Source organism: Sander lucioperca, chromosome 9 (genome assembly GCF_008315115.2).
Source record: "Sander lucioperca isolate FBNREF2018 chromosome 9, SLUC_FBN_1.2, whole genome shotgun sequence".
NCBI lineage: Eukaryota > Metazoa > Chordata > Actinopteri > Perciformes > Percidae > Sander > Sander lucioperca.
The window spans coordinates 13,577,188-13,589,853 of NC_050181.1; the positions used below are offsets into that span (position 1 = coordinate 13,577,188).

Here is a 12,666-nt window from a genome sequence, read left to right on the forward strand (position 1 = left end):
ATATCATTCCTGCCGTTGTCATTTTCAGTTGACATCAGAACTTTAGTAGCACTCACAAGGAGAACATGTTGATTAAATAGGCCTACTGCATGATAATTATGCAAAAAAACAGAATGTTACATGAGATGTAGGAGTTTCTCTGGCACAGAGCAGATGTCTCAATCCTCAATCCCACCTACGAAGCTCTGATTGGCTCGGTTGTTACTCCAAATGGGGTTAGAAGCCATCAAAGAGCACCAGACCTATTTGAATCGCTGAAAAAATCGGAGATGTGTGTGGTGATTGAGGGGTCTCATCCCAGGCTATACACTAGCACGCATTTAGACACTAGATGCTTAGCACTTATAAACGTACATTAAAAATGATGCCTGGTAAAAATTGATGTTTTTCTCTCTGTGTGCCTGAATGCATGAATTGAGTTGGGACTAGGACTTGGGGCTGGGGCTGTGAAAATAACCTCTCCTCCTCAGCCCCTTTTTCCACTGCAGGAATTTGTGTGTGGAGTGCCCCTCCCCTGGGTCTGTCAGGAACAGTGTGTGCCTGTGGCCGGTAATTGATAATGCGGCCCAGGCAGCCCTAGCCCTGGTCAGTGGAGCGTGAACCAGCCTGAGAGGCAGAGAGGCTGAAGTGCAACGAGGTGGATCTTAGCCCCTCACACTCTCTGTCTAGGGTATGAGAGAGAGAGAGAAAGAGTGAGAGGAAGGGAAGGAGGGAGGGAAGGCAGGAGGTGAGAGACGTAACATAATCCAGTCGCACTGACAGGATAAACAGAGCTCACTTATTTGTTTACAGTTACATTAACTGTAAACAAATGAGTGAGCTCTGTTTAAAATGTAGGTCATTATCTGACACTTGGATCAAGAAATACTTAACCCTAATCAAAACACAAGAACAAGCCGTCTTTCCTACAAAACTTGATTTACAAGCCACCAACATCGAGTAAAAAACATCAGAACTCCTGTGGCCATCAAGCAGTTATGCAAGGTTGAAGTACGAAGAGGAAGGAAAAGAAATAAAATAAGCCATTAAGGAGTCTGATAAAAGGGATCATTTAGTTGAGAGAGGGTGCCATTTGCTCAGGAGTTATTCAGAAAAATGGTGAGAGGGAGGCCAGGTGGAGCAATGACTAGGCCTCAGCAGCGAGCAGGCCCAGAGCCAAGAGGCTGATAGGCACAAAATGTAAAGCATTGGCTTGTGTGGGGCTGTACTTATGCCTGCAGACATGGGGGTGGAGATTCCTTTCCAGCACTGTATACAAACACCAAGGCTTTGAACCTAATATGAGCAGCCGTAGAATCAATTTTTAATCAAGCTTACTTGTATGTTCACAAATTTGTTTGATGAGTAAGTTTGGTTGGATTCATCTTTGAACTTTGTTCAGAGTTTATCTTAGCACCTTGGAGGAGTTTGTGATCATAGATACAGGGGAATATTCACATGTCATTAAAGAGATTTGATTTGTACATAAAAGCTGAGTAATTTCTATTTTTTATTTATTTATTTTTGTGACATTTTTATTAACAAATTGCCGTCACTATCTCTAGATTGATTTATTCATACTAAGCATTATACCTAAAGCCCCAGAAAATGGCAACAACCACATTCAAATTAGGAAAAAACATCCTAACTGGTAATAAGAGCACAGAGAAAAACAAATACAGCTACTCTGTAGTGCAATTAGTAAAATTGTAAAACTGAAAATACTGTGTTCATGTAGGACCCCATAATGTATAGTAAGAAGACGATGGAAACATTTTTTCAAAAAAGAAAAGTTTGCAGAGCCTTCAAACCCACTGAAAAATCATCTGCTATACACATAATGGTACATTGTATTTTTGTATCTCCAGCAGCAACAGTGAAGGAGAAAGAGGGGGAGAAAAAATAACATTTGACAGTTGAAAAGACAAAATACATCCAGAACCTTTAACTTGATTAACAGGGATCCACATGATCCCTGGGAAGTGTATAATCAGTTGAAGTGTGCAGATTTTTAGAAACTCCGGTACCTGCTATTGGCCAAGCCAGCACTGTCCATGACATTTAAAGGTCCCATGGCATGAAAATTTCACTTTATGAGGTTTTTTAACATTAATGTGAGTTCCCCTAGCCTGCCTATGGTCCCCCAGTGGCTAGAAATGGCGATAGGTGTAAACAAAGCCCTGGGTATCCTGCTCCGCCTTTAAGAAAATGAAAGCTCAGATGGGCCAATCTGGAATCTTCTCTATATGACGTCATAAGGGGAAAGGTTACCTCCCCTTTCTCTGCTTTGCCCGCCCAGAGAATTTGGCCCGCCCATGAGAAAGACATCATGGCTTGAAAATGAGCGAAGCATGGCAGTTGGTCAAGGCCACACCCCCACCCTCCACCTTGCCCCCCCTCTCTCCTCCTCAATAGCATTTAAAGCTACAGACACATAAATGGCACGTCCTAAGGAAAGCTCATTGTGGGACTGGCTCTAGTGGCTGTAATTCTGCACCAAGGCTGAAACAGCAGCATGTCATAGGACCTTTAAGAACTAGAAGAGATACAGAAAAAGTGAATATCAGCACCAGGGAAAGATGAGAAAATCTGTGCTGCTCAACTACCTTGACGCTACTGTCAGCAGTGACACATCCGCAGATTTGTTAAATGTCAACAGTGAGGAAATCTGCCAAGGTATCATAGCAAAACAGATAGGTAGATGGACTGAAATGGCATGTGATATCTGTTCTGATGGTAAATTAGGCTCGATTTCAGTTCAATTCATTTTATTTCAGACCTGTAGCCAAAAAAAATACCTAGACTTTCAGCTGATTACATGCTGCACTGGTTCAGACACAGGTCTTGTTAGATGTGAGTAAGAAACATGCATTGTCGCAACAAGGCATTGTGACTTAGGCCTTTATAATGCCTACATTAAAGAAAGGCAGTTGCACTTCTGTCAAACTGAAATTTAAATATGTGGAACCACACACAGAAATAAACACATGCATATATGTACAGACAGTTTTATTATCGAGCATGATGTCTTCCTCATGTCCAATAACACAACCTCTGAGCGGCATGTGAAGAACGACGAGGAACAGGGACGATGACGGGATGACAGTGCAGAAGACAAAACCAATGGAATGAGCAGGAAATTGCAGAGTGTCTGGGTTAATTGGCTGCCCATGTGTGTGCATGCAGGTACTGCTGAAGGATGGAATAGACCAGGGGTCTCAAACTCAACTTACCTGGGGGCCGCTGGAGGTAGAGTCTGGGTCAGGCTGGGCCGCATCAAGTATGATGTTATATTTCTTGTACACTGCAACTTTCTCTGTGCATATGAGACATGTAGGGGTGCCCCTGTGCTCGACAGAAAAATATTCCGTCTCCCGCTTTCCCTGAAATTGCCTGTGCTCGTCGCCAACCTTTCTCTTCACGACACGTTTTGAGAGAGACATGACTGGAACTGGGTGATGGGATATATTTTCCGTTACTCCGGAACACGTTTCAACCAAATGACTACCGTTGATACTTGCCCAGGTACTTCGCGGTTGGCTAGCTTGACAACCGCCGCTGTCAGGAGACCGTAAGTGACACACGCAATGACTCAGCAAAAAGGTGCGTTTCAGAACAACGCGCGGGCCACACTAACACTAAACTTTGATGTTAAGTAGGGGGCCACAAAATATCATCCCGCTGGCCTCAGTTGGCCCCCGGGCCGCGAGTTTGAGACCCATGGAATAGACTGTGCAGCTGGGGCAGGACGATCACAATATTAGACCTATTTGATTCCAAAGGGCTTTGTTTACTGAATAACGTGGTTCATACACAGATTGGTGTTTTTTTTTTTATTTTTTACATGTTTTGTATTGGTTAGAGAATGTAATTTTTGTGAGAATAGTTTTATAGTTTAATAGAGTATATAAAAACGTAGGGTGCTTGTTTTCTTGAAGATCCAGTGCACTCTGCTTGTGCCTGCGAAGTGGCAGTTTTATTGGATGCAAGCATAATTTCTTTCCTGCCACTGTTTACTAATTTACATGTCTCACCATGACATCATTTGCACTGAAATCAGCAATTGCTGCCTACTGTAAGACTCTATACCACAATCAGTTTTGTGTCATTTTTGTCAAGTTACGTCTAGATCAGCAAATCAGACAAACCTCTTCTCTTCATGTTAGTTTGCCCATTTCATTTTAACATACATTCCTGAACTAATGTCTAACTGAATGGCTCAATTTAGAGCAATTTAATATGACCTTCTACATGCTATTCTGATGAATACATTTCTGTTGTACTGTGCATTATACTGTAAAGTTAGATGCATGCCTACAAGGTTTGTGTACTTGTGTACAATCATGATATTACTGAAACACAAAAGCCCATTTAAGCTATTTATATGACTGCATGACTTACTATAAAAATGCAATTACAGTACATTAGTGAATTACTTATGTTCAGACAGAGTTTTGTATAAATAACAATGACTTGTTTTCTTTCCTGCCATACTCATATTTTAACAAAACAATGGCGGTCATTATTAAACAACATTACCTGTTGTTTTTTAGCATAGACAAAAGTTGTCCTTTTTTTTCAAATTTAAAACATGGACCAACTGCCACTTTTGGAATTCATAAAAAGCTTTGGAACTTAATTACTGCATCCTGTGGATGCCACACTTAGTGCTCCTATATTCTGCCCAAGTAGCCCAAATTACTCAGCCCAACAGCAGACTAAATCCAAAACGATTGGTTGCTGGACTCAGGCCAGACTCAGGGTGACTGATCATTTTGGCGCTAAGGTAGCTGGAGTCCCGCTAACTAGAGCTGACAATCAGCCCAAGTCCACACCCTCACTTTTTTGCCAAATCTGGCAGCCTTATTTTGGCCAAGGCCAGCACATATTTGGTCCTGCAGTGCCAGAATATGGCTGAGTGAAGCTCTGATTGGCCTGACTCAGCTTGCTAGCTGAGTACTGATGAGAGTGGCAGTTGCTTAAACTTGAACTCTGTGCTGAGTACTGATAGCTGATGATTATTCCTTCTAGGTTCAAACATGGGATGATATGTGTTGCAATTGTGCTTATTTTTTATTTTTTTTATTTCTTTCCTGAAAGTCATAAAACTTGTTAAATGAATATTATGCAGATAATAAAGTGGTTGTCCCAAAGCTGACTTGATATACCAATTTTGAATCTAAAGTAAACAATCAATATGGCTACGCAGGGCCACAGTTCCACATGTTCATGTTTAAAGTTAAAATGAATTGCCTGTCGAGCAGCACACATGATTTAAACTCTCACCTTGTGGCTGAGGGAATACAACTGAGCAATCTTTTTGGGGTTTTTTACCATCAGTTTGGGCTGAATAAGTTATTATAGAAATGTATTGATTTTGTGTTACTCTTTCTGTGTCCTACAGCTCCCTCCATAGTTCCCATCATGCACCAGATCAGCTCCACCATGAATAGCTTCACACTGTCTTGGCCACAACCAGAACAGCCCAATGGCATCATCCTGGACTATGAGCTGCGCTACTACGAGAAGGTAAGATAAGTGGGTGTGTGAAAATGCATGAATTTACATGTTTCTGTCTGACAGCATATACGGTATACTGTAAGTGTATAATTATATGTGTGAAGTGCTAGCTCTTTCAGATACAAAGTGGTGTCTCCTACTCTGCACATGCACAGCAAACTGCATGTAAAGCCCCCAAAAAATCTAAGCACTCCCTGATATCCATGAGCAGAGTCCCCTGGGTTGATAATTTGTTCTTTCACTGCGTTCACTCCATCTCTCCCACTGTTCTTTGGTTTCTACTGCTGATGAAGTGAATAGGTTGACCTCTGCTCCAGGCCCACTCTGCACAGTGCAGCAACCTGTCCCGCTGTGAAAATGCATTGCATCTGGGGGGGAGTCACATCGACCCGTCTGCTCACACACAATACGTCTGCTTTATTAAGTCTCCAGCCCTACCCCACAGCGCCTATGCTGCTCCAGTATTGACCTGTAGGCTTTTCCCAAGGCCTTGGACATAATGATACCCAGAGATCGGAGACTCTAGCTTTTTGTTTGGGCCCTTGTTTGTCCTCCTAAAGCTGATCGATAGTTATAGCAAAGTTGGTCATGCACGTTGTTTTCCCTCAGTCTTTGTCATCTCGAACTAAGACTTTTGCGAGACTTGGTGCACCTTCACCCATGTTCCGCTCTCCAAATAACAGACAAAAATCAATAGAGTTTTATAAATGTTTTTCTTTTCCTGTTTAGTTATTTATTTCACACCATCTCATTTTGGCTACGGTTCGTGGATCAATATTCACATTCCATTCAACATTCCACCTTAGAAATAGTGTTTGTCACATTTAGCATTTTCTATCAGAGAGAACAACAATCATGTTTTTAAATTGTTTGCAGTTGGAAACTCAGTTATCCAATAATAGCTGCATTGCTTGCTGTTTCCCCCTCTGGCATTGCACAGGTCATGAAATTGAATCCGATTGCCATAGCCCTGAGAAACCTTATCTGCCAGACAGCTTAGTGTCGTGTAAATAACACTTATACAGCCTCCCATTAGCTCATGAATATCAATGAAACCTAATCCCATTGATGTTTATGTAGCATGTTTCCACACAAATAGATGAGCACGGCTTAATCACAAATTACTGAATTAACAAGGACGAAATTGCTAATTGCGACGGGATGATTCAGATGACAGAGAGGTTGCGCTCTATGTTGTCTACCTCTGCCTTAATGTACCTTCATATTGCCGTGTACGTGTTTTCTATCTAGAAAATGTACCGCCGTCTGAGTTAGACACAGAAGGTGAGTCAGAGTGATTGCTTTGCGCCACACTAGGCTGTGGAGATGAGATTGCCACACTGGTGGTCCTCCCTTGACACTCTGTATTTTGGATCTGACGGGGCTTTTTATAGGCTCTAAACAGACTTTTCCTCAGCCAGCAACTGATGTCCAAAGTGTCACTGCTGATGTGTTTTTGTGCCTGATTAAGCACCAACCCTCAGAAGAAAAAACAAACAGATGGTGGCAAAGCTAATGCCATGTGTGTAATTTCCATACCAGTTCAAATGTATTATAAACATGCATGATGAAAAGTGGGCATACATTCTCAGTGTCACACAGTTTGGCTTGGGTTACTTCCATGCATGTTTAGCCTGCTTGTTGCACATGGAGGAGCAGGGAATTAAATTGCATTCTATCGAGGTCAGTCCTGCCAGCTCTCCATTGATTCTCTGAATGCTTGAGAGGTCTACAAAATCTGGAAGTTTCACGCAGCCGTAAAGTGATGATGTGACCTTTTTGTCATAAAAGGCAATTATGGGGGGATGTCTCACACCATGTCTATCACACAATCCCAGCTTTACCCAGCACTATTAGGTAACTTATAGGCTGGATAATACAGTCATAAAAAATGGGCTTTTTATATAAAAATGGCCTTGCTATACTCACCTTCTTCTTTATGCATCTTCCCAATGCTTGCATTAATCTGAGAGTAGTCACACTGTTAGGATTCTGGAGTTGATTGTCTCAGCGTGCCTGGCACAGTCAGCTAATCCTTAGCACAGCAGTAAGCTGTCTCTCTGTACACTCTGTCTCACAGGAAGCTCCCCATACCCATTTACCAGAGCGACTTCTCCAGCAGCATGGCATTGCCACACTCTGTGTTGAATAATAAATCAGTGTAATCATAAAACAACATTAAAATTGTTTTTCTTTGCTTAAAGGCAGGGTTGGTAATGTTGAAAATATTATATTATTATGGAACCCACGTAACATCTAGGAAAGGCCCGCCCTACGAAGCAGCCCAATTGGTTGGGGTTAGGCCTTGACCTCGAGTGGTTAAGGTTAGGATAGCTGATTGGTCAGGGGATAGGACCTGAACAAATCAGGTTACGTTATCTTGCGTAAGCATGGACGCCTGGCCGATAGTATTGTGTGAATGCTATTGAAGGGCGGGCCTTTCCTAGAATTTGCTTGGGTTCCATAATAACACGCAGCAGGGAAAGGAGGCATTTCATTGGTTCTCAAAGCAGAGTGAAGTTGTGATTGGTGGACATTTTACAGGATTACAGCAGCTACAGATGACAGATCTTTTCCGATCCTTTTTCAGAGCCGTTAACTTATATTATTGCTGTTGGGGTAAGAAGAACATTCCAAACAATATATAAAAAGTGTATATTGGAAATAATTACCAACCCTGCATTTAATGTTGTAGTTTTTAGCCGTCATCCTGAAAACATATTGCTCACAACTAATTGTTGTTGACACAGGAACATATTTTTTATTAAGTAATTTAAATCCTTTTGTGATTATTTTTGTGGCATTTTTGTTTTGATTTGACAATTCACAGTATAGAGTGAGTAATAAAATACGGAGTTGTCATGGGACAAAGGTCCACAGGATGGTTTTAGACTATGGACATTGGGCTTACATGGTTGTGTGACTTTGACTCTTGGGCCTCCGGAACGCCCTATGGGGACGTAAGCATATTAAGAAGAACTGGATGCGATGTTTCAAGATGGTACCCTATTCATTTAAATGAAGGCTGTTCACCAGGCACATCATGCCATACACATGAATGACATGTTTTATGTACACAGTTTAATGTGTTTAAATGCTTAAGGAACCAAACCACTCAACAACGGTTTGCAATACTCACGGACAGGATTTACCATGGCTGTAGTGGCTGTTTAGGCTGTAGTTACACGAAGGAAAGGGATATGACCTAAAAAGATTGCATTTTCACAGTTTCACCTAAAAGCTGTAGTGAGTGCTGGAGGCTGTCCTCTCAACAGACTTCACTCCCTTTCTCAACCCACCTTCTCATTACAGAGTAAGTGGTCTTGGGACCCTGTAAATTGGGAAGCAAAATGAAATGAATTAAAGTTTTACACTGAAAAAGTAGAATCCTATGCTCCCTGTTGCTCTATTTTTCTCATACCCTCTTTCCTCCGGTTCCCTGAAAATTTGGGGAGTGTGGAAATAACTCAGCATAGCGGAGGTCAGGCCTTCCATTAAGGCTGGAGCAGAGCAGCCACTGGCGCTGGTAACTGATGACTCTGTGTGTGTTGGTGTCAGAAAGAGGGTGTGTGTATGTGTGTGTAAGCTTGTGTCAGTGTTTGTGTGTGAGTGTCAGCAGTAGTTCAGGTGCATCAATTCTGGATGATAGCAAGTCATGCAGCAATGTGGGAAAGTCAGGAGCAAATACAAGTTTACAGCATGTCACCGGGATCTGCAGCATGCTGGTCGTAGCACCATCTGCATTTTGACACTCTGAAATCCCCATTGTACTTTACATACAATTAGCAATTCCTTAGAAGAGAAGCCAGGATAAAGTATTTATTATTCTTTTCTTCTCTCCCTGCCAGCCTTCAGAGTCGACCACAACACTTTTGGTGACACACACAGATGTTGTACGGACAAGTTTAGATTTGTAATATAACCTGTGAAAAGCAGGACTTGTGCAGCACTCCGTCGGTCCCCCAGCAAGGGTTTTCACATTTCAGACTCCCTTCCTCTCTACTTCTTTGTTTGTCCCCCACCCCACCCCACCCCAGACCTCCTTGTTAGTCTCCAGGTGAACAGAACGCGTACTAAGAGTCATCTCAAAAGGAGGTGGCTGCAAAGAACAAGAAAAACCAACTGAAAGTGCTGAAGCAAATACATTTCCCATTCAATTATAGTGTAGCTATGATTATCCTTCTCACCTCTCTCTTAGCATGCTCCCTAGTGGTTGGGTGGGAAATCTTTTAATTTTTTTATTTTGTCGCCGTATTGTGATATAATTTGCTTGTGCATTATTTTAGTTTTTTTATTTCCCAAAATGATTAAGCGGCTTAAATGTTTTTTTTATCTTTATTTTTATCACCATTATATTTCCATGCAACATAATTACCATTTTCATGAGACAACTCATGAGATAATGGTATTTTTTTGCATTTAGTAATAGGACCTATCTAGTCTCTGAGATCTAAATTGTAAGCCCGTATTTCTCCCCCTTTATTTATGTTTTACCGTAGGCAATAGATTGTAATTTTACCATTAATGGGAGACAGTTTTTTTCTTTCATTACCAATTTACAAACACAGTGTTAGAATGTACTTCTTTATACACTCCCCTCCTCCCTTTCCCTATGTGTGTGTGTGTGTGTGTGTGTGTGTGTGTGTGTGTCAGTGTATTTTCATGCGTGCATGTGTGTGAGCCTGTGAAGAGGACACATGGTATCCACAATGTCAGTCTTTGCCAGGCGGCCATGCTGTCCATATTGGGTGGTTGGCATTTTTTTTTAAAAAAACACACACACACACACACACACACACACACACACACACACACACACACACACACACACACACACACACACACACAAACACACACACACACACACACACACACACACACACACACAGACACACACTTCATATCAAGTCAGGTTATTTTTATAGTCCAATATCACATATAATATCTTGGTGTATCTATAACAGTAATGGTTTTGGACTGGAACCCCCCCCCCCTTCAAAAAACACAACAACAAAAAAACAGCATAATGACGATTGGTAAGAAATTTGCAATTACAAAAAAATGAATTGAAAGTTTTAACAAGAAGGAAATACAAGCATTGGACTTCTAGCAATATGACTAGAATGGATCCAGTGCTAATGTAGTGCATCTTGTAAATGTTGTCAAACCTTTAAAATGGGCCCAGTTCTCAATGTGGTTCAAAGTCCAAGTAGTTAGGTAGTGTGAGTAGGTCATTGCACACCTTGAGATGTTAACCTACTAACAATATATATTAGAAAGACCATTCTTGCTAAGTTTGTCTTAGTGATTTTACTGAATGCTACAGAGACCAAACTCCCTGCGGCGCTTCCTGTCTCTCACCCCTGGCAATGCGTTTGATTGGCTGCTCTGCCATCTGCCATCCCACCTGCAACTCTGTTTTTATTTAGCGAGTTGGGGTGTGGTCCTCATAATCCCCATTTGACTGGCAGCAGGAGAGGACCTCTCATGGCTGGAAGTCCCTCCTGGCATGGCCTTATATTGGCTATCCCCTAACCTGCTGGAGTGCCAAATGCCAGCTCATTTTTAAGTGGCAGATGTGGGTGTGTATGTGTGTGTCACATAATCCCTATTTGACTGGCAGCATGAAAGGGCCATTCCTACCTGGTGTTGACTCAAGGGATTCTCCCCCATTGGCAGTCTGCCATCTGTCTGCTCACCTGTCCCCCATTCAAATCCAACAGATGGGGGTGTGGCCCTGAGAAATGCAGGAAGACTGATAGCAGAAGTAGGCAAGTCCTGACCCTAAGTGGTCCATGTGCACTCAACCATGTCTTATACCAGATGAATAGGTGACTATGCTTCCAGTCTGTCATGGAGCTTCATGTCATCTGCATCTCTTTCAAATGCACAAGCTGCCTCTTTAAAGTCAAGATTCAGAATTCTTTTGAGTATTTGTACGCAGCACGTTGGAGAAAGATTGTGTGATCTAATGCACAAAAGGTCTGCGAGATGATTAAACTCTCTAACCCTGTTACATTCAGCATTCCATTTATAAACATCTCTATCCTTTCAGAGATAGAATGAAAGCCTGTTGGTGCGATGCTCTACCATCCCAAGCCCAAACATTTGTCTTCATCAAGCCCAGAGTGTCCAATAAGAGCTAATGTGATTGCACACATCATTATGTGGGGTTGCTTCGTCTGCTCAATGACGGAGCAACCGGAATGATTCAATTACACCAATCAGATTGGATAAGGATTTCGATGTGGGTTGCTTCTGCCTCGAGTTTCTTATCGCTTCCTACCATCATTTTCCTCCTCCTCCTCCTTCTCCTCCTCCTCCTCCTCCTCCTCCTCCTCCCCCCTCCCTCCCTTGCTTCCTCCTTGCCTATCTACCTTTTCCACACTACACAGATTTGTTATTCATATTTTCTCAGAGCAGTTATACGTGTATTATAAGATGTAGTCCAGCATTAAACAACAGTTTGTTTACCAAAACAAAACACAGCCTGCGTCTATTTACACTGTTTTACTGACATAGGGAATTTTGCCCCTTTACTTTCAATTGCCCCTCCCTCCCTCTGTACAGTTTTTCTGTCTGCATCTAGCTATCAGCAGCCTGCAGTGGTGGGTGTAATGTAGGTGCAATCTTATTTTCTGGCTGTCATATTCACTCTGGGTTATAGGAAGGTGACAGGCCTAAGTAATTACTGATCCCCTGTATCAGATACCTCCAGCAAACCCCAAACTACACTGCAGCAGACTGGCTCTCTTGAGCCTGGAGAGAGAGAGACTGAGATACAGGATCTGGAGGGCAGGTCCCACGCTCATCTACATTGGATAATGGATGGCTATATATATGCATACATAAATGCATGTGGAAATAAGACTTTTGAGAGGATCTAAACATATGTTCAAATATTAAAACAGAGCATAAAAAGAGGGGAGACATAAAAAGAGGGGAGACACCTAAATAGAATGTTACGACAAACAGCAGTTGCACCGAGGATTTTAATAGCATTCCCTTTAATGAAAAAATAAAATGTTTTTCTGTGGGTGGAACTGGCCTGCCATCATATTTAAAAAGCAACCTACTTCAGACAACAAAACACGAGGATGTAATGTTGAAACTTCTTGCAGTAATTAAACTGCCTAATAAAGCACATCTGAAGAGACAAATATGTAA

At 41.9% G+C, this 12,666-nt stretch overlaps 1 protein-coding gene across 3 annotated transcripts in view; it reads left to right on the forward strand.

Moving 5' to 3' along the window:
• LOC116037268 (ephrin type-B receptor 1-B) overlaps positions 1-12,666 on the forward strand; it is a 173,564-nt gene that overhangs the window by 124,817 nt on the left and 36,081 nt on the right. For all 3 annotated transcript variants that reach the window (XR_004101823.2, XM_031281087.2, XM_031281088.2), the window contains exon 6: positions 5,384-5,508. Coding sequence is in view for 2 of the 3 variants with exons in the window: in XM_031281087.2 (XP_031136947.1) it covers positions 5,384-5,508 (125 nt within the window). In the remaining variant the exon portion in view is untranslated. The remainder of the gene's footprint in view (positions 1-5,383; positions 5,509-12,666) is intronic.